The sequence below is a fragment of the Trichechus manatus genome, unplaced genomic scaffold (assembly GCF_000243295.1).
Source record: "Trichechus manatus latirostris isolate Lorelei unplaced genomic scaffold, TriManLat1.0 scaffold00002, whole genome shotgun sequence".
NCBI lineage: Eukaryota > Metazoa > Chordata > Mammalia > Sirenia > Trichechidae > Trichechus > Trichechus manatus.
This window is the reverse complement of record NW_004443938.1, coordinates 3,442,458-3,465,500: the sequence shown is the minus strand read 5'-3', so window position 1 is coordinate 3,465,500 and position 23,043 is coordinate 3,442,458. Positions and strand designations below refer to the sequence as shown.

The window sequence follows — 23,043 nt, the reverse complement described above, 5'->3', positions numbered from 1 at the left end:
TTAATTCCTGTCCTTTTTTGGACAGTTGTCACCTAAGAATCTTTTAAAAATGTTTATAATAATCATTTTTTCATTGTTAGATAAACACATAAAATAATTGTAATAGCTCATATCCAATACACTTAAGGGACTGGGTTATATTACCCCAAGAAGAAGAAAAATAGTTGCCGTCAAGTCGACTCTGACTCGTAGTGACCCCATGTGTGTCAGAGTAGAACTATGCTCCACAGGGTTTTCAGTGACTGATTTTTTAGAAATAGATCACCAGGCCTTTCTTCCAAAGTGCCTCTTGGTAGACTCAAACTACCAGCCTTCTGGTTAGCGGCCAAGTGTGTTAATGGTTCGCACCAACCAGGGACTCCTATTTTCCCAAAATCTCTGAGCAAATAAACACGTGCTGGGGGTTAATCACCACTTGAACATGTTATACTTTGTCAGAGTTGTTATAATTATATACACCCTCATATATATATTCCCAATGAGGTAGTTAGTATGGGACTGGAACTATCGATTTCCCTGGGATATGAGTCTTTGGTTTCCAAGCTCCACGTCACCTTCTTTTTGTTTCATTTTTGGCCACTTGGGTTGGTTGCTTGTTTGTAAGCTTCCGGAGCTCTCGAATTATCCTTTTGATATTTAATCCATTCCTGGAAGCTCCAAAAGTAGCTTCGTTGAAAGGGAAAATGAGAACAAAATTGCCTGCCTGGGGTTCAGGCTCTTCTCTGCTGTCTGGTTGGAGACCTGGGGAGATGCTCATCTTGCAGCTATGCGCCTGGATGCGTGGACCGTAGGGAATGAAGGACTTGTGTGGCGTGTGCCTGCTCCTTAACTTGGGTTTGATCTTGGGCAGCTCTGTTATTGCTAGAAGTACATTTTGCTTGTTCATTCGTTCTGTAAGCTGGGAGGTCTGTGTATTTTTAGGACATGTTCTTTCAACTTTCTCCATAGCGGGTTCATCCCTAGTGAATGCTCTACCTGTGACCTGTAAGAAAGACCCATAAGGTGGAGAACTGTACACCTTACTGAGTCTACCTCTATCACTCTTGGCAAACGAGACATTGGCATCACCCTCGGAGGCATGGCCACATCCTTTCCCCTTGTTCCTTGGGCCAGTTATGTGAATCAATTAGATGATATCGTGGATGAGTTTCCTCTTCACTGACACATCAGTGGAACAGTGTAAGGACAAGGCTGGGTTGAAGTTGACTTCTAAGAGCCATGGTTTCAAATTGTCATCAATCAGAACATCAAACCCGAAGAGCTAGAAGCAGTTGGCAGCACAGGGGACTGACGGAGCAATGGCGAGCACCGTCAGGATGACCACGTGGTTGATTTTTTGCCACAAGAGAAGGTCGTCCACATCACAGCTGCGGAGATAGGAGAAGAACCTGCTGAGGGTCCATTTGCAACCATGGCCGACCACTTCTTTGAACTTCTCGTAGGAGGTCCCCAATTTATTGATGCTGCTGTTGGTCAGGTGGGCATAATTGTTTTGCAAATTACTGAGGTCAGACTTTTCTGTGGCAAACCGCACTAACCCTTCCTGGTAAATATAAATGGTCAGAGGCTTAAAGCCAGTGACACAGACATAAATACGGAGGTCACATTTATACTTACCGACAACAAAAGGGTTGCAGATGTATTTCTGCACTACGTATGTATCATCGAAGACTAAGTCTTTGATGTCACTGAAAATTATGATGCCCCTTCCATGAGATAATTCTGCGGGCTTGCAAATCCAGTAGCTGGGCATAGTACCCAGCATCTGTCTCTCTTTGGAGTACTCCACTACAAACTTGTGATAGTCGTTGGGCATGATGAACGTCAGAGGAATGAATTCATAAAGGGAAGTGCTGTAGACCCCCTTCATGTACTTTAGGAGCTTTACCAAATCATCCTTCCTGGTGAGTTTGGCTGTTCCTGGGTGGTGATTCAGTCACTGCCAAGGCTTGAGGTTGGCATGCTTGATCATTGGAAAAGACGAAGCCCTCCAGTACAGGTTCCAGTCTTCAACATCTTGCATTCGTTTATCAAATTTATTCCAACCATGCTCCAGGAGGACACTTTGCATGACTGCAGGGGTGGTTTCATCCACGTGGAACACCAGTGGTTTCATGACGGCCCCTGAATGTTCATCTTCTGCCCTTAGGTAAGATTTTCTTTTCTAAAAATAGACATCAGAAAAGGGTTAGAAGAGGTAACCTTGCACTACGAATGCCAGTAAACTTCCATTAGTCCATAAACTAGGCCAAGCCAGATTTGGCCCACCCTGCATGTACAGAAGGGCCAGCTGTGACCACTGACTGACCTCAGCAGAGGACGCAGCAACAGGAGGAACGAATCAGAAGGAAAATCATCACCCAGACCCCATTCCAAAGCAAGAGGTTCAACAAGAACCACATCACTTCCTGTTTCCTGGCCGCCTTCTAGGATTTTCCCTCCCCAGTACACCTTCACGGCCGCCATCTTGCTGCCCAAATTACATATAAGCCCGGCTTCCCCATAGCTCGGGGAGTCAGATCTGAGGAACTTCCTCCCGGCTCCCTGCTCTGCGCATTGCAATAAAATTACTCTCTCTTTCTCAAAGACTGGTGTCCAGATCATTGGCAAGTCTGAGTGTGCCAGACAAAGACCCACCTTCCTGGGTTCAGTAACAAGGAGAGGGCCGAGGTGATCTAGCGGAGCTTTCAGATACAATATTTTGATTCATAATCCCAGCTGTCTGGCCTGTACCTGCCATGATATCTACGTGTCTTTCTTCACAAATATGCCCATCTCTGCTACCTCTACAAAAATAGATGCATTTCTGCCCATGCACTTCTTTATCTATTTAAAGCTTAACTGTACATGACATTCTATTTAAAAAAATAAACAATCTGTTGCTGTCCACTTGATTTCCAACTCATGACAACCCCGTGTGTTACAGAGTAGAACTTATATCCATAGGGTTTTGGCTGTAATCTTTGTGGAAGCAGATTGTCAGGCCTTTCTTATGCAGTACTGCTGGGTGGGTTTGAACTGCCAATCTTTAGATTAGCCACTGATCAGAAACCCACTGCGCCACCCAGGGAGGGATGACACTCTATCAATGAGATGTTAAAACATTTGCAATTCCACCACCAGCATTCTGAGGCTAACAGTCAACGTTAGGTCAGTAGGTGAGTCCTATAGGCTTAAAAAGTGAACATTATTTACACCAAAAAACTAATGTCAAATTTTTTATGGTTAAATGAATCTGGATATGTTAAAAGAAGCTTAAAACAATGGTGTTATGTGGTAAGAGTTTTATTCGCTTGAGGAGTTTAAGGAAGGTATTCAGACACCTCTGATGGTGCTCCAAGCACCCACTTGTTCACACCAGGACCACTGAAAGAGTTTTAGTGGCCAGAGGTCTGCCTCATTCAAATAAATGGTAATTTGTGAGAAAAATAGTAGAGAAGGAGAATTTGAGTTTGTAAAAACTCATTTGGCAAAATCAATGATGATGTGAAGTCTGGGCCTCACACTCTGAAAGAGAAATAGGAAACAGAAGATTCAACATTCTTCTGAACTTTCAAGGAAAAACAAGATAGCTTTTGAGAAAATCATAGCTGCTGACGAAGCATAACATTTCATTACGATCTAGAAAAAGGTAGAACATGTCAAAGTCTCTTGGAAGACAGTGTATATTTCCAAAGTCCTACGATGAGGTGTTCATTAAACATTCCTAGTTAAGGCAAATTTGATTTGTTTCTTTGACAGTGTTAGTATTGTTCGTGACTAATTTATCACATAAGGCCACGTAAATAAGTCGTTTGGTAGAAATGATGTGGTGTTTGAGAGGTTATGGTTGATGCAAAAGGAACAAATTTTGGTTTAGTAGTTTTCAGATATGTCATGGGAATATTTTGACACAGGCTGTATTTTCGGTGAAGCCATTTTTGACCAGAAAAGAAAAAGAGGAAAGAGAGAGAGAGCAACAGAGAGGAGGGAGAGAGAGAGGAGAGAGACAGAGAGGAGACAGAGACAGAGAGGAGAGAGAGACAAAGACAGAGAGGAGAGAGAGACAGAGAGGAGAGAGATAGAGGAGAGGAGAGAGATAGAGATGGAGAGAGACAGAGACAGAGAGGAGACAGAGACAGAGAGAGACAGAGAGGAGAGACACAGAAAAGAGAGAGGAGAGAGACAGAGAGACACAGAGATGGAGAAAGAGACAGAGAGGAGAGAGAGGGAGAGAATTACCCTGCTGACTCACCTTTTTGTCCAGATTTGTAGCTGGGTGGAGGATGCAGGGAGGGATGGAAACAACGCGTTTCCACGTCAGCTCGTTTCCAAGTCTGAACCCAGCATTAAAGATTATTTTCCACTAGTACTGAGGATGTCAGCAACACTAAGATGATGGCTCCAAGTAGGCTTCTGAAGAGCTGTGAACAAAAGCAGTGTCCACAGAGTAAGTGTCTAGCTTTCCAGTGTTCCTGCTGTGATAAGGAACATGCAAATTCAGCATGTTTATTGAAGACCTCAACCCTCTCAACTTACAGCGATGTTTTCCAACTGTGTTCAGTGGTGTTAATGGGGGTCTTAGTCTCCTGGTGCTGCTATAACAGAAATACCACAAGTGGGTGGCTTTAACAAACAGAAATTTATTCTCTCACACTTTAGGAGGCTAGAAGTCCAAATTCAGGGTGCCGGCTCTAGGGGAAGGCTTTCTCTCTGTCACTCTGGAGGAAGGTCTTTGTCTCTTCTGAGCTTCTGCTCCCGGGCGATTTTCATGTGGCTTGGCATCTCTCTTCCCCCATCTCTCTCCCTGCTCTCTGATTTAGTTTCTTTATATTTCAGAAGAGCTTGGCTCAAGATTCATCCTACATTAATCCCGTCTCATTAACACAACAAAGACAACTCAACCCCAAATGGGATTATAACCACAGGCATAGCGGTTAGGATTTACAATACATACTTTTTGAGGACACAATTCAATCCACAATACTGAGTATTTCAAGCAGTGTGTAAATGCGTATGTGTGTGGTGGGGGTGGGGTGGGGTCTGTAATCAAATATTCATGGAAGCTAGATTAAATAAAGGTTAAAAACACATGCGCCATGTTTCCCAAACTTATCTGATCACAGGACTCTTACAATGTGTGCTACATCCGTTACCTTTCCACAAAACCAATGTGGAAAATACTGAGTCAGGCAAAGCAAATCGAATAGCAGATGATTTCTGGAAATTCCCACATGTCCCCCAAACCTGAGGATGCACATGTCAGATAAGAGGCTTGAAACAAGGCAGTGAAGTGGCCTGGCTTGGCTGTGCTCCACCCTGGAAGAGATGGCTGAGTGAAGGGCCATCTAGGCTCCGCAGGGCTGAGATCAGCGGATGAGGGACAGTGATGGCAATGTGAGTTATTGCCCTCAAGTCACGGCCACCCACCTAGGTCCCCTCTTACCACAACGCCAAGACCACCAGTCAGGTCTCCTCTGGAGAGGTGAAGTGGACGGCTGAGTGAGATTAGGAATATTCTCAGGGGTTCTGTTGCTTCATCCACTGTAGATTCCATTTCAACCAAGTACTCACTTTCCTGTTATAATTTCACTGGGAGACCAAATGCATAATTAAGAGTTTTTTTTTTTTGTCGTCTCAATAAAATTTGTTCTGAAGTTACCTGAAATTTCTTTTATCCTGCCTCTTTCAGATTTAGAGATACTATTACGGATTGAAGGAGCCCTGGTGGCCCAGTGGTTAAAGTGTTCGGCTGCTAACTGAAAGGTCAGCGACTTGAACCCACCAGCAGCTCTGCTGGAGAAAGCTGTGGCAGTCTGCTTCTGTAAAGAATACAGACTAGGAAACCCTATGGTATAGGGTCACTATGAGTTGGAACCGACTCGACGGCAACGGTTTTTTTTTTTTTTTTTTTTTAAACAGGGTCACTAGGAGTCGAAATCAACTCAATGGCACCCAGCAACAACAACAAGGTCCCTGTGGGTGTCATCCCATTTGGGTTTTCTTTGTTATGTTAACAAGGCCATAGCAGTGTAGGATGTGCCCTAAACCTAATCACTTCTGAGTTATAAAAAAAAGCAGATTAGACACAGAAGCAAGCAGAAACGGGGGAGGATAGAAATCACATAAAAATTGCCAAGGAGCCGAGGAACGCCAGATATAGAAGCTGAAATGAGGACCTTCCCCTGGAGCTGACAGAGAGCCTTCCCCTAGAGCTTGTGCCCTGAATTCGGACTTTTAGGCTCCTGAACTGTGAGAAAATACATTTGCACTGGTTAAAGCCCCCAGCTCATGATATTTCTGTTGGAGCAGCATTAGGCACCTAAGATGGGCACTCACAGCAGCCAATAGCTTGGTTTGGTTTAAAAAGTCTGTGAGGGGGGAGTACATGTAGCAATGTGTCCCCCAGTTAGGTTGGGGACGAGTCCTGAGGACCTTGACAGGGGAGGGGAAGAGGAGGGACTTTATTCTGTAGCGTGAAGAGGTCGTGGTCCGTGCTATGATGGAGGGTAACAGCCAGTGGAAGGACAGACAGGCCCCCGCAGGGCGCGTCCAGACGAGAGGAGCACAGGCCTCTGAAGGGATTGTTGTCAGGGACGCACTCGCCCTTCCACCCAACGACTGTCACCTCCCTCACTCATACAAGGAGGAAACACTATTTTTGCAGCTGACTGAGGCTGTTCCCTTCTCTTTAGGTATGGCAGTGGAGTTTGCCTGGGTGGTAAAGACTGCCAATTTGGAAAAACACAGGAGTGCAAGCTCCTTAGTGCACCTTTTAGCTCTGCAGCGGCAACGCCAACGCCGAGTGCCCTCTGGAGCAGGGTGCTTGAGCCCATGGGGAGCTAACCCGTCTCATGGCTCAGAGTTCTCTTCCTCACGGGTGGACGTCCAGGCACCTCGGAGGTTCTCATAATCACGGCTGTTCCCTTCCTGCCTTGCTCTGAGCTGAGAGGACAGGAGGAGGGCCCCATCCCTGGGGAGGTGGGCAGGATGCAGCTGTTGGCCAAGGCCACATCTTCACAGGAAACTCCTGGAGGAAGACGGACCAGGGGTTGTTGGGCCCTGGGCGGAGCAACGTGTGAGATACACACTTGTCTGTTCTCTGTGTTACCATTTCTGAGCACTGGCCTCATGCTGTCAGCCATCATTAAAACAAACAAACAAAAACCCCTACTGATTGGGAGAAAACTTTTGGGAACCATATATCTAATAAGGGTCTAATATCCAAAATACATTTTAAAAAACTTCTAAACTTAACAACAAAAAGACAAATAACCAAATCAAAAAATGGCCAAAGGTCTTGACAGACCTTTCACAGAAGAGGACATTGAAATGGCCAGCAAACACAGCGTCATAGCCATTCCAAACCAACCGAACCCCTTGTGTCGAGTCGATTCTGACTCATAGCGACCCTAAAGGACAGAGGAGAACTGCCTCATAGGGTTTCCAAGGAGGGTCTGGTGGATTCAAACTCTTGACCTTTTGGTTAGCAGCCTTAGCATTTAACTACTACGCCACCAGGGATTCCTCATTAGCCATTAGGGAGATGCAAATCAAAATCACTAGGAGATAGTGCCTCACCCCTATTTAAATGGCAATGATCCAAAAGCCAGAAAACAGTTGGTGTTGATAAGTTTGTGGAGAAACTGGAGCCCTCGTCTACTGCTGGGAAGAAAGGATAATGGTGAAGCCATGGTGGAGAACAGCTTAATGCGTCTTCGAAAAATTGAGCCTAAAACTCCCATATGACCCAGCAATCCCAATCCTAGGTAGATACCCAGGAGGAGTGAAGGCAGGAACACACACAGACACCTGTGCACTAATGTTCACTACAGCACTGTTCACAACAGCCAGAAGGTGGAAACAACTGAACTGTTCACCAACTGAACGGAGAACAAAACGTGGTCTATCCGGATGATGGAGTGTTGTTGCTCTTGTTGCTAGGTGCCGTAGAGTCGGTTCCGAAACTCTGCCTGGTCCTGCACCATCCTCACCATCGTTGTTATGGAATATTACTCAGCTGTAAAGAGAAATAAAGTTCTGATGTGTGCCCCAACATGGATGGACCTTGAAAACATCCTGTGGAGTGAAACAAGTCAGGTGCAAAAGGACAAATACTGTATGATCTCACTTGTATGAAATAAGCAAACATGTAGAAACCAAAGATTTCCTGATTACCAGGGGTGAGAGGGAAGGGAAAGGGGGAGGTTTTGCTCAGGGGCAGTGAGGTTACGTTAATGGTGGTGGGATAATTTAGAAAAGGATAGTGATAATGGCTGCACTACACGAAGAATGTAATCAACGTCACTGAATTATACATGTGGAAATTGTTAAAAAAACAAAAACTGAAAACACCCACAGGCTGGGGTTACCTGTGCACTGAGGAGCTGAGTTATTGTTGGGTGCTGTACAGTCAATTCTGACTCATAGAGACCCCTTATGACAGAGGAGAACCGCCCCATAGGGTTTTCTAGGCTGTAATCTTCAAGGACATCATGCTTGGTAAAGTAGAGGGTCAGCGAAAAAGAGGAAGACCCTCAACGAGATGGATTGACACAGTGGCTGCACCAATGGGCTGAAGCATAACAAGGATTGTGAGGATGGCGCAGGACCGGGCAGTGTTTTGTTCTGTTGTATGTGGGGTCACTATGAGTGGGAATTGACTCAACGGCACCTAACAACAACAACATTCTTTATGGGATCATAAAGGTCGTTCTCCCACAGAGCTGCTGGTGGGTTTGAACCTCCAGGCTTTTGGTTAGCAGTTGAGCACTTAATCGTTATGCCACCAGGACTCTCCAGAGCTCCTTTGCTGTTCTGTTGTTGTGTGTCTTCTAGTTGATTCTGACTCATGGGGACCCGGGTGACAGAGCAGAACGGCCCCGTAGGGTTTTCTAGGCTGTAAATCTTTATGGAAGCAGATTGTCAGATCTTTCTTCCGAGTAGCTGCTGGGTGAGTTCAAACTGCCATCCTCAAAATAGTAGGTATGTTTGAGCCCATTGTTGCAGCCACTGTGTCAATCCATCTTGTTGAGGGTCTTCCTCTTCTTTGCTGACCCTCTACTTTACCAAGCATGATGTCCTTCTCCAGGGACTGGTCCTTCCTGATAACATGTCTAAAGTATGTAAGAAGTCTCACCATCCCTGCTTCTAAGGAGCGTTCTGGCTGTACTTCTTCCAAGACAGATTTGTTCGTTCTTCTGGCGGTCAAGTGGACACATACAATTTGTTTCCTGTGTATTCCATTTGGCAAAGTCCACGTGTATAGTTGCCATTTATGTTGTTGAAAAAAGCTATGTGCAGTGAAGAAGTCATTGGTCTTGTAAAATTCTGTCATGCGATCTCCAGCGTCATTTCTATCCCCAAGGTCATATTCTCCAACTACCAATCCTTCTTCTTTGTTTCCAACTTTCTTATTCCGATCACCAGTAACTATCAATACATCCTGATTGCATGTTTGATCAATTTCAGACTGCAGAAGTTGGTAAAAATCTTCAGTTTCTTCATCTCTGGCCTTAGTGGTTGATGCGTAAATTTGAATAATAGTCGTGTTAACTGGTCTTCCTTGTAGGCGCATGGATATTATCCTATCACTGACAGTGCTGTACTTCAGGATAGATCTTGAAATGTTCCTTTTGATGACGTGCCATTCCTCTTTAAGTTGTCATTCCCAGCATAGTAGACCATATGATTGTCTGATTCAAAATGGCCAATACCAGTCCATTTCAGCTCACTGATGCCTAGGATATTGATGTTTATGCATTCCATTTCATTTTTGATGACTTCCAATTTTCCTAGATTCATACTTCGTACATTCCACGTTCCCATTATTAGTGGATGTTTGCAGCTGTTTCTTCTCATTTTGAGTCATGCCACCTCAGCAAATGAAGGTCCCGAAAGCTTGACTCCATGCACATCATTAAGACCCACTCTACTTTGAGGAGGCAGCTCTTCCCCAGTGGTCTCTAGAGTGCCTTCCAACCTGGGGACTTATTTTCTGGCACTACATCAGACAGTGTTCCACTGCTATTCAGAAGGTTTCCAGTGGCTAATTCTTTTCAGAAGTAGACCACTGAGTCCTTCTTCCTAGTCTGTCTTAGTCTGGAAGCTCCGCTGAAACCTGTCCACCAGGGGTGACCCTGCTGGTATTTGAAATACTGGTGGCCTAGCTTCCAGCATCACAGCAACATGCAAGCCACCACAGTATGACAGACTGGCTGATGTGCGATGGAAGGAAATGTATAATATGCTATAAATATACTATTGAATTGTATATTGTAACATAAACATAAGATAATACGACATTGTTCATGATTTAAAAATACTTGCCACTTATCAGGGAGCACCATTTCCTTCTGTTGTCCTTAGGGTCGCTATGAGTCGGAACCCACTTGACAGCACCCAACAACTACCCCAGGGAGCACCGTTTTTCGTTCTGTTGTCCTTAGGGTCATTATGAGTCAGCACCTAATAACATCAGGGCATAAGCTGAGACACCTATCAATTTCACCAGCTCAGTCTTAAACCAGAACTTAGATGGAACGGTCCAGTGAAAATGGCTACACAGACTTTATTCTATAAATCACTAAACATTGTCTCAAAACTTAACAGCCGTACCTGGAACGTTAGCTCTAGCCTTATGTGAGGTCATACAGGTACGTCAAGATTTGCCTGAAGTGTGTCAAAGCATAATTTTCCTAAGAATATGTAAACTGCCAACCTTCACTTTTTAAAAAGTACTACAGATACAGTTGGAGCCCTGGTGGTGCAGTGGTTAGGAGTTTGGCTGCTAACCGAAAGGTTGGCAGTTCAAATCCACCAGCTGCTCCTTGGAAACCCTATGGGGCAGTTCTACTCTGTTCTATGGGGTCACTATGAGTCGGAATCGCCCTGATGGCAATGGATTGAATTGACTGAAAGATACAGTTACAGTGAAACCTGGGGGAGCTGGAATGTGGCAAGAGCACCTTGCTTTTTCTGGATCTTACCAGTTTTCCGCTTTTGACAGAGTGCAGTCTTACACTTTTCTGTCACTCTCTATTTCTGGAAAATATTCACGTTTTCCTTCTCTGACAGGTTTGCGCCTTACACAGGTTCTGGCTTTTGCAGGTTTTACTGTATATGACTAACATCATGGCTTCCAACCTGCGTTTCGATATAGTTTCTGAAGTAGGAGATGAAGACTAAGCGTTACACTTATGAAGTCCCTGCGTGGTGCAAATGGTTAACATGCTCAGCTGCTAAAGGAAAGGTTAGAGGTTACAGTCTGAGGCACCTCAGAAGAAAGGCCTGGTAGTCTACTTCTGAAAAAATCAGCCCTGAAAACCCTGTGGAGCGCAGTTCTACTCTGACACACTCGGGTTGCCATGAGTCGGGCTCTACTTGAGGACGACAGTTTGGGTTACAGGTATGGTCCGTGGGAGAGTGTAGCTGCAGAAGGAAGGTTGGTACTGTTGACCTGCCAACCCTGAAAACAGCTCATATGCTGATGAGGCCTGGTGTGTACCGAATCCCTGTGCAGTATTCCAAGATGCTGAGGTCACGTCTCCACATAAAAGTGAACCATGGAACATATCTGAGGCCTTCCCCAGGACAAAGCCAGGGAGAGAGATGGGAAGATGCGGGCCCAGAAAGCAGAGGCTGCTGTGCTTGCTTCCCTCGGCAGAGAAAGGCCTGTCCCCACCCGTCCCAGCACAGCCGATGGATGGACGAGCATCAGGCGCAGACAACATGAACGCTGGCGTCCCGGGGGCTGAGCAGAGCACAGCCACGTTGTTGCCTGCGAGCTGCAGGGGGTGTAGAGAAAGCTTCTGTTTACGTCCAAGTCTGTTACTATGAAACACCCATGCTGGAAATTCCTGAAGTCAAAGTCCTCATCCAGGAGGAAAACATCCACACACATTTAACTAAACTGCAGTCCAACCAGAACAAGTAAAAACATACCCGCCTTCTCTCACACTGCCAAAAGATGGGTGCTGTCAAGTGAGCGATGTTCTCATACCTGCGCTGGCTTTAGCACAAGCAGATTCAGTCAGAGCCTGAACAGCATCGCACGGGCAGCAGTGGCCTTGAGCTCCAGAAGCCACGTTCTTACATATTATTAGATAATTAATATAATTACAGACTTTTACGATCTCTTTGAGGCTGGCTCAGCCCTCGGGACAAACTCTCCTGGCTTGTGAAGGGGGAAAAGGTGCCTCTTACCCATGCCTTGGTGGTGGTCCCAGGCAGCTGGGTTCTGTGGGAAAGGAACGAGCCCAGATCAATGTACCAACACTGCAGGCCACAGGTTTTCCCTGAAGATGGACTCTGGACCAAGAGTAAGCAGGAACAGTCACTCCCCACGTCACAGCTGGCTCATACCCAGCCAGGCCCCAGTTCTCACACCCTCTTCCTTCCCAAACGGGCTCTCAGCAGGCAACTGGAGGTCCATTCCCGTTAGTACAAACTGTTAACTCCTGCCACCACCTGCCTGTCAGTTTGTCGTGCTGTGGTGTCCTGCGTGTTGCTGTGATGTTGAAAGCTATGCCATCGGTATTTCAAATACCAGCAGGGTCACCCATGGTGGACAGGTTTCAGCAGAGCTTCCAGACTAAGACTAGGAAGAAAGGACTGGTGGGTTACTTCAGAAAATTAGCCAATGAAAATCCTGTGGATCACAACAGAATGTCGTCCGACACAGTGCTGGCAGATGAGCCTCCTAGGTCAGAAGGCACTCAAAATACACAGTGATCACAACAATGGACTCAAACACACCAAAACTCCTGAAGATAGCACAGGACCGGGCAACGTCTCGCTCTGTTGTCCGTGGGGTCTCCAGGAGCCAGAGCTGAAGCAATGGCAGTTAACAATATGAAGGTCAGCTCCTTCAAGTACAGACGCCTCCCAGGAACTTTCCATTTCAGCTGAAGTGTTAACCCGTGTAAATCAATGTCATGAATTCCAGTTCCCACTGAACTGACTGAGGAAGTGTTTAGGGGTCAGGGAGAGGGTTCCTTCTTAGGTGACCCTGAAATCAGAGTACATGAAAGCAAACAGGTTCCATCAATGCGAAACCCATTGCCGTCGAGTCAACTCTGACGCATGGTGACCCCATGTGCTACAGAGTAGAACTGCTCCAATGGGTTTGCTTGGCTATAATCTTTATGAAAGCAGATTGCCAGGTCTTTCTTCTGTGGCAGTGCTGGGGGGGTTTGAACCGCCAACTTCTAGGTTGGTAGCCTAAAGCAGACCACTTGCACCATCGACGCAGAGAACTAATTTTTCTACTAAAACGCCAGGCAATGATTGTAACCAGTGTTTCTACTTACATCTCACAAATGCCAAAGATGCAGAAATCAAACTTGATACTTCGATGAAGGGACCTCCGTTGTTAGGGTTTTAGAAATTAACTCCAGCAGTATTTCCCAGTTCATCCAGAATGATGATCACACATAGCCTGTATTGGCACGTCTCTCTTGTGCGGATGTAGGTTCTTGAACGTTATACTGTTGTTAGCCGTGGTTCCAGCCGTGCTGCAAACTTATGAAAGAGCCGTGCGCCATCTTGTCGTGAGTGCAAAATCCACACACACCACTGATTTTTCACACTGCTCAGCACAGCGATTTGCAAATTTAGAAGTCAATTGTTTAGACATACAAAACATGCCATTTTTATTAAATACGATAAAATAGAGGCTGTAGGCCTTTTGAAAAATTCTCCTAGGTCGGTGCAGCCAGTTGGTGGGGAAAAGTCCTCCTCCAACTCTTTGAAGTGGGGATGGCCGTTGCCTGGTTCTCCCCCGTTTACTGATGCAGACTTTGTAGTTGTGGTGTATCGTTCACATGGAACAGAGAAGGCTTCTCACAGTAAGGGAAAAAAATGTATATATCTTATATGTATATATAAACAAAAAACCAAAGCAAACTCATTGCCTTTGAGTCGATCCCAACTCATAGCAACCCTGTAGAAGAGAGTAGAATTGCCCCATAGAGTTCACAACAGAGAGTCCCTGATGGAGCAGGAGAAAGGTGGGGTGCAGAACTCAAATTCTAGTAAAAAGACCAGACTTAATGGCTGACTGAGACTGGAGGAACCCTGGAAAGCATGGCCCCTGGATTCTCTATCAGCCCAGAACTAAAACAATTTCCTAGGCCAACTCGTCAGAGAGGGATTGGACTGGACTGTGGGACGTAAAGAGATACTCGTGAGGAGTGCGCCTCTTAGCTCAAGCAGATAGAAGAGACTAAATGGGCAGCTTCTGACCGGAGGTGAGATGGGAAGGCAGAGAGGGTTAGGAGCTGGTTGAATGGACACGGGGAATCAGAGGTGGAAACGAGGAGTGTGCTGTCACTGTATGGGGAGAGCCATTAGAGTCACGTAACAATGTATGTATAAATGTTTGTATTGGGGAGAAAAAAGAGCTCCCACGTCAATGTCCTTCTGAATAAAGGTTGGTGTTGATCTAAACCCAGAGCGATTACTTGTTATTCAAAATCAGAGCCACGCGCCATTTCTGTTTCTGTGTTAATTACAAGGAAATCCCTGTTTTCTCACTAAAACTTTACCCTCCCCGAGGGCAAGGGCAACTGCAGTACATGTCTTGCCTTCCAGACCAGGTAGCATTGTACCCGTCTTCAAGAAACACTCGTTAAACTGACTTGGGATGGAAATGCTATAAATAGTCCAAGGGTTTCACCTCTTTAGGAACTAAAGATAGGAAGGCAGTGTTTAGAGCAGTATAAAGCCTTCAACAATATCCCACTGCCCATGGCACAAAGTCCACACTTCCCAGGGAGACGTCAAGCCTTCCACGAGCAGTTCATGCCGCCTGATCTCCCTCACAGCCTCACCCCTCACTCCATGGTCCTGAATCCCACACTCCAGACACACAGACACCCCATGAGGCCGGCCGTCTACAGCATCAGGCCCGCACCCCACCCTCCTTCTCTGCTCACAGGTTGTCTCTGGCTGCCCCTTCTCTGCAGACCCACCTAGCTCTCAAAGCCCAACTTGAGGGCCTTCTTCTCCTTGAACCCTCCCTTTCTCTCCACTGTGGGACATGTCCTCAGTCTCCTCTGAGGTCAATACTGTTGTTGTAGTTCTCCGCCATCGACTCGGCTCTGACTCACGGTGACCTCATGTACAACAGAACAGAACCCTGCTTGGCCTTGCGCCATCTTCACAATTGTTGGTGTGCTCAAGTCCGTTGGTGTGGCTCTGAGTATTCTGAGTGCTTCCAACCTAAGAGGCTCATCTTCCAGCATTATATCTCACAATATCCTGTTGTGATCCATAGGGTTTTCATTGGCTAATTTTAGGAAGTAGATCACCAGGCCTTTCTTCCCAGTCTGTCTTAGTCTGGAAGCTCCACTGAAATCTGTCCACCATGGTGGCCCTGCTGGTATTTGAAATACTGGCAGCCTAGCTTCCAGCATCACAGCAACATGCAAGCCACCACAGTATGACACACTGCAGGCTTCCCTTCCTCCCTGCTGTGGGGTCCTTCTCTTCTTATTCTGGAGCCCACACTATTCCATGCCTGTCTATGGAAAACATTATGTTCTGTCCTGTAGCACAGCCCAGGAGTCCTATAGCACAGCTGGGGTGTCCTATATCACAGTACGGGTGCCCGTGGGCTCCACTGGACTGTATCTTGCTCAATCGTACAATCCTAGCATCCATCACAGCTCCTGGGAAACTCTGGATGCTCAAAATGTTTTGGTTGAATTTCACTATGGAGGCGCCCTGGTGGCACAGTGGTTAAGAGCTTGGCTGCTAACCAAAAGGTCAGCAGTTCGAATCCACCAGCCACTCCTTGGGAACCCTATGGGGCAATTTTACTCTGTCCTATAGGGTCGCTTTGAGTTGGAATCGACTTGATGGCAATGGTTTTGGAACTATGGGGTGCATTTAAATGACAAGTTCTCTCCCTTGGATAACACTCGTCACGGACATACGTCTCTGTGTTTACTCTTACAGAGCTGGCACCTGGCACCTCATAGGCCCTTGATAACACATTTTGAGGGCTGAAAACTGTATCAAAGTAATACAGCCCAGGTCAGGGGTGCTTTCCCCTCTGAATCCACACTAAGGGTAGGCTGTAAAAGGAACCTGTTGTCGAGAGACGTACTTACTCTTCCTAGAGGTCCTGGACCCCCTGCCCTCTGGAAGAGGCCTTTCCCGGGATGGAGGCCACACTCCAGTTTCGGGAGTGGCTCCCATGCACTTATCTTGCGCTTGTCTTGATGTGAGGGAGGCAGGAAAGGCCCTCTTGGAGACACCGAGGTCTCTGCTCAGTAGCTGCAGGCCCCATGGAAACAGGGCAGCCTGGGAGGTGGGTGTTGGTTGCTTAGTGATGCAGAGCCCTGCTTCCTCACAAAGGTGGGGGTCATTACCGCTGAGAGAGGTGGGGGCTCCCCTCGGAAGACGGGCCTGCTTCCAGCTGAACTATGTCCCCCGAACATGTTCTGGAACCCTCAACCTTACGCCTGTGGCTGTGAGCCTGCCCGGAAATAGAGTTTCTTTGTTATGTTAACGAGACCACCCTGGAGTAGGGTGGGTCCTAAACCTAATCCCTCCTGAGATACGAAAAGGGCAGAGTGGACGCAGATGGAGGACGTGTGGGGAAGACACACGCCAGGTGAGGCTCGTCTACAAGCCGACGATGCAAGGGACGCCCAAGTCTGCTGACAAGAAGGGAATCAGTGAGGCTGAGACCTGAGCCTCCAGAACTGTGAGAAGATAAATCTCTGATTTTTTTAAAGCCAGTCACTTGCGGTATTTCTGTTATGACAGCAGTAGGTAACAAGACAGGACCCAAGGGCTCATCAGCATCTGCCTTCATCCCAGCTCCGCGTGGACTGTTTTCTTCTTTCCATGGCCTCCTGTGAGCTGTGGACGCTGAGGCTGCGATAAGAGGTGGGGAGGGGGGCTCATTTAGAGGAGCAGAAGCCTCTTCTTCCTGGGACCTCCTTTGCTTTGTTGTTGTTGGTTCCTGTTGAGTCAATTCCAACTCATGGTGACCCGTGCGACAGAATAGAACTGCCCGCATAGGGTTTTCTTGGCTGTGATCTTTACAGGAACAGATAGCCAGGTCTTTCTTCCGAGGAGGCTCTGGGGGAGTTCAAACTGCCAACCTTTCAGTTAGCAGCTGTCTTAGTCATCTAGTGCTGCTATAACAGAAATACCACAAGTGGGCAGCTTTAACAAAGAGAAATTTATTCTCTCACAGTTTATGAGGCTAAAACCAATAAAAACAGACCCACTGCTGCTGAGTCAATTCCAACCCACAGCGACCCTATAGGACAGAGTAGAACTGCCCCACAGGGTTTCCAAGGCTGCAATCTTCATGGAAGCAGGCCGCCACATCTTTCTCCCATGGAGCTGCTGGTGGGTTTGAACTGCTGACCTTTCTGTTAACAGCTGAATGTTTAACCCCTGTGCCACCAGGGCTCCTTCTTGGAGGCTAGAAGTCTGAATTCAGCGCACCAGCTCTAGGAGAAGACTCTCCTCCTGTTGGTGCAGGGAAGGCCCTTGTCTCTTCCCAGCTTCTGTTTCTCAGCTCCTTGGTGATCCTGTGCATCTATCGTTCACCTCCTCTGCTTGCTTCTCTGTGCCTGATCTGCTTGTTTTTTACCTCATAGGCGACTGGTTTAAGACACGCCCTACACTAACACGACCTCATTAACATAGCAGAGAAAACCCTATTCCAAACGGGATCACATTCACAAGTATAGGGGTTAGGATTTACAATACATATATTGGGGGAACACAATTCAACCCATGACATCAGCTGAGTGCTTCATCATTGTGCCACTAGTGCTCCTCCTCTGGCTTAACTTTAAAACCAAAAAACCAGACCCATTGTTGTTGAGTCAATTCCAACTCATAGCCACCCTATAGGACAGAGTAGAACTGCCCCATAGGGTTTCCAAGGAGCACCTGGTGAATTTGAACCGCTGACCTTTTGGTTGACAGCTGAGCTCTTAACCGCTGCGCCACCAGGGCTCCTGCTTTACCTTAGAGGAATCTTAACTTCCCCAGGTGGCACAAACAGTTTACACTGGTCTATTAACCTAAAGATTGGTGGTTCAAATCCACCCAGTGGTGCCTTGGAGGAAAGGCCTGGCAATCTGCTTCCACAAAGACTACAGCCAAGAGTGCCCGACGGAGCACAGTTCTGCTCTGTAACACATGGAGTCGCCATGAGTCAGAGTCCACTCCACAACAGTGGTTTTTTTTGGTTTAGTGGATTTCTAAATATTTTACGTGACATAAAAGCAGTTGAATTTCCAACATGAATCTTCAGTATTGTGTTTAAACCTCGTTTATCTTAGAGACCCCAACACCCCTCCAGCTAAGGCCACACCCCTGTGTTCTTGTCCAGTCTGGCAGAGCCTGTCCGCGGCCCCACGTGTGGTCCATGACCAAGTTAGCTGACGAGAACCTGTGGGCTGCGTCCATCTCAGAGCCTCCTAGCAGAACTGTTTGGACTCTGGCATGCTGTTCCCTCGGAGGCTTGATGGTTAATGTTTTATCGCCACCTATTTAATTACACTCATCTATCCTTAGAAGCAAGGATGGCGAGACTGCATCTCACATACTTTGGACATGTTGTCAGAAGGGATCAGTCCCTGGAGAAGGACGTCATGCTTGGTAAAGTAGAGGGTCAGTGAAAAAGAGGAAGACCCTCAACAAGATGGATTGACACAGTGGCTGCAACAATGGGCTTAAGCATAACAATGGTTGCGAGGATGGCACAGGACCGGGCGGTGTTTCCTTCTGTGGTACACAGGGTCGCTATGAGTCGGAACCGACTCGACGGCACCTAACAACAACAATTCAATTACAGGCAATGCTATAATCTTTCAAGAACAATCACTTGCTTCGTGGACTGTATAAAAACTGCACAACACAGCAGTCGAAGATGTTGACTCGGTGAGACCCAGCAAGAGGGAAACAGTGCGGATTTTCTAATTAGCAAGCCCAGAATGGAAGGAATTCATAATGGCACCTGGATGGAACGTTTCTTTCTGGTTTGACACTTGTGCTTGTCATTAATTATTGGTGACCTCCAGCCATACATGCTGGTAAATTCTGTGAAAACCAAGTGTAATTAAGTTCTCCTGCTCTGACTGTCTCCTTGAGCAGGAAGTGGAGGGTGGCTTTGGCAAGTATTTTCTTTGAGTGGTGTACACAGTTGCAGAAGGTAACCCAGACATGAGTAAGGGTGTCTCGGCCCGGATTATTGAGTTCAGTGATTTATAAATCCTGAGTTTAATTTTCCCCTTCAATTTGAGAGGTTCATGTGAGCCTGAGAGATTCCATGCTCACTCTCTGCTTAGATGTCTGGGCTGAGAAAGAAGAGACCAGCTACCGAGTTGAGCAGATTGCTGTTACCCAACGATAAGGGAAAGGCAGTGTGGGCTTAACCGAAAACCAGACCCCCTGCTGTCGAGGCAACCTGACTCCTAGCGACCCCGTGGTGTGGGCTTAACCAAAAACCAGACCCCCTGCTGTCGAGGCAACCTGACTGACAGCGACCCGGTGGTGTGGGCTTAACCAAAAACCAGACCCACCTCCATCGAGTTGATCTGACTCATAGCGACCCCGTGGTGTGGGCTTAACCAAAAACCAGACCCACCGCCATCGAGTTGATCTGACTCACAGCAACCCCATGGTGTGGGCTTAACCAGAAATCAGACCCACCGCTGTCGAGTTGCTCTGACTGACAGAGATCCCACGGTGTGGACTTACCATATGAAACGTACGGCATTTCCAAGATGAGTACTATGAGCAAATACACTTCCCCAGACTTCTCTGCCTCCTTTTGAGTATTTCTCTGGATTTCACAGTGGGCCCTGAGCTCCGACTGGCTTGGTTCTCCATAGCTCTCAGATACGGGCAGCCTTAGCAATGGCTTAAGCCCCCAGTGTCTGACCTCACAGGTTTTGGACGTTGTGAGCAGAGCACACCAGCTCCCTGAGCAGCATTGGTCTGAGACTGCCTTGCCTCTCAGCTTCCGGCTGAGACACACACTCTTTGGGGCTCTCTAGATTCTGTTGTGTGGACTTGGCTCGTGGATTTAACCAACGTCCACCATTTTATAATGTATGTCTGTCCCCAGCTTCAAATGTAAGTGCCCACTCAGTGCCGAAGCATATACCTGCCCTGTGAGAATCAAGAGGACGCTAGGTGCATTTTGATGCTTGAATCTCTAATGTGAAGTGCAAGGAAACTCTGAACCAGTATGCCAAATTTTAATTTTAACTTTTTTATTATACCTCAGTCCTCTCCCCCAGGCTCGTGGTTGATGGGAAAATAATTCCACCTACCAGAAGCAAGGTCAACGACTTCTTCATTGCAAATACTTTTTCTCACCAACATAAATGGCGACTGTACACGTGGACCTAACCAGATGCAATACACAGGAATCAAATCACCTACATCTGTGGAAAGACATGATGGAAAAGCTCCATATCAGTCAGAACAAGGCTAGGGGCCAACTGCAGAACAGACCATCAATTACTTATATGCAAGTTCAAGTTGAAACTGAAGAAAATTAGAATGAGTCCTTGAGAGCCAAAGGGGTATCATTGCTGATGTCACATGGATCCTGGCTGAAAGTAGAGAATACCAGAAAGATGTGTTTCTATGTTTTATTGACTATGCAAAGGCATTTGACTGTGTGGGTCATAACAAATTATGGATAACATTTTGAGTAATAGGAATTCCAGAACACTTGACTGTGCTCATGAGGAACCTGTACATAAATCAAGAGGCAGTTGTTTGAACAGAACAAGGGGATACTGTGTGGTTTAAAATCAAGAAAGGTATGCATCAGGATTGTATCCTTTCACCAAACTTATTCAGTCTGTATGCTGAGCAAATAATCCAAGAAGCTGGCTATATGAAGAAGAACGTGGCATCAGGATTGGAGGAAGACTCATTAACAACCTGCAATATGCAGATTATATAACCTTGCTTGCTGAAAGCAAAGAGAGCCTGAGTCACTTACTGATGAAGATTAAAGATAACAGCCTTCAGTATGGATTGCACCTCAACATAAAGAAAGCAAAAATCCTCACAACTAGATCAATAAGCAACATCGTGATAAATAGAGAAAAGATTGAAGTTGTCAAGGATTTCATTTTACTTGGATCCACAGTCAACACCCATGGAAGCAGCAGTCAGGAAATCAAAGGACACATTGCATTGGGCAAATCTGCTGCAAAAGACCTCTTTAAAGTGTGAAAAGCAAAGAAGTCCCTTTGAGGGCTAAGGTGGGCCTGACCCAAGCCATGGTATTTTCAATCACCTCATATGCATGTGAAAGCTGACCAGTGAATAAGGAAGACCAAAGAAGAATTGATGCCTTTGAATTATGGTCTTGGTGAAGAATATTGAATACACCACGGACTGCCAGAAGAACAAACATACCTCTTCGTCTCATGTACTTTGGACACATTATCAGGAGGGACCAGTCCCTGGAGAAGGACATCATGCTTGGTAAAGTAGAGGGTCAGTGAAAAAGAGGAAGACCCTCAATGAGACGGATTGACACAGTGGCGGCAACGATGGGCTCAAGCATGATAATGATTGCGAAGATGGTGCAGGACCGGGCAGTGTTTCGTTCTGTTGTCCACGGGGTCACTGTGATTCAGAACTGACTCAACAGTGCTAACAACAACATCTAACTGCTACTCAGCAAAACCACTTAGGTATCTAGTAACATATAGAAATTAACGTGTCCAAAACCAAACTCTTGTGTTTTTACCCCACAGATCTGCTCCCCTGTGAGTCTTCCCCAATCTCAACAGCGGCTTCATTCCTCCAGTTCTTTGTGGAACCAAACTTCTAGAGGTTTCCTTGGCTCTCCTTCTCTACGCCCACCACCAGCACCTCCTGTATGTGGTTGTTGGGTGCTATTGAGTCGATTCCAACTCATAGCGACCCCATGTGACAGAGTAGAACTGCCCCATAGGGTTTCCTAGGCTGTAATCTTTATGGAAGCGGATTTCCAGGTCTTTTCTCCCACAGAGCCGCTGGGTAGTTTCAACCCACCAATCTTTCTATTAGCAGCCGAACGCTTGCACACTGTGCTCCCAGGGCAAGAATATCCCAGACCTGCCCCTGTCTCACCACCTCCACTGCCACCACGGCCATGTCCTCCACACAGTGTCCAGAGTGGTCCTTCTAAAGGTGAAATCATATCCCATCACCCCTCTGATCAAAGTCTTCCGGTGGTCGCCACGCTGCTCAGAGTAAATCTAAAATCCTTGCCTGAGTCCTTCTCTGGACGTCATCTGGCCTGGACCCCTTTCTTTTGTTTTCTGTTTGTTTTTGCAACCGTCGTTACAATTTATTTCCCACACTTTACCATCGCCCGAAGTAGGAACTCTGAACCCGCTAACCACTAAATCCCAGTTCTCTCCCGCCCCGAGCCTTCGTAGCCTCTCTTCTCCTTCGGTCTCTGTACGCGTGCCTCCTCTAGATCCTTTGGGCAAGTGACGTATTTCCTAATGTCACACTCTGTCTGCCCCTTCGTGTCTGACTTACTTCACTCAGCATCATGCTGTCAAGGTTCACCCATGTCATTCCATGTGTCAGGACTTCGTTTCTCTTTATGGCTGAGTAATATTCCATCGTATAGATACACACATTTTGATTATCCATTTGTCTGTTGGATTGTTTCTGGCTTTTGGCGGTTGTGAATAATGCTGCTATGAATAGCGATATCTGAGTTTCTGCTGTCACGTCTTTGGGGCATATCCTCAGGCCTGCTCCTTTCCGGCCCCATCTCTGACCATGGTCTCACTCCACACTGCACTGCAGGCTTGCTGGGCCCTGGCTGCCTCAGGCCATTGGCACTTACAGCTTATCTGACGGGGCTCTGTTCTGCCGGTCGGCTCGTGGTTCTCTTCCTCTGTCTCTCAGGCCACTATTAACACATCCACCCTACCTAAAGCAGCCATTTCCCTCCACCAGGGCATGGTCACCTCTCTTGATGCCCTTAGCTACGTTATTGCTCTTCACACCACTTATCACCGATGGACCCGTCACACATGATTTGTTGAGAATAAA

The 23,043-nt window shown here is 46.7% G+C and overlaps 1 protein-coding gene across 1 annotated transcript; it reads right to left on the bottom strand.

Annotated features, from left to right (window-relative positions):
- Positions 1-550: 550 nt before the first annotated feature.
- Positions 551-22,125, bottom strand: TTLL2 (tubulin tyrosine ligase like 2). Its single transcript, XM_012554557.1, is given in 2 exon segments — positions 551-2,164; positions 22,102-22,125. Coding segments are annotated over 2 exon segments (1,638 nt in total).
- Positions 22,126-23,043: the final 918 nt, after the last annotated feature.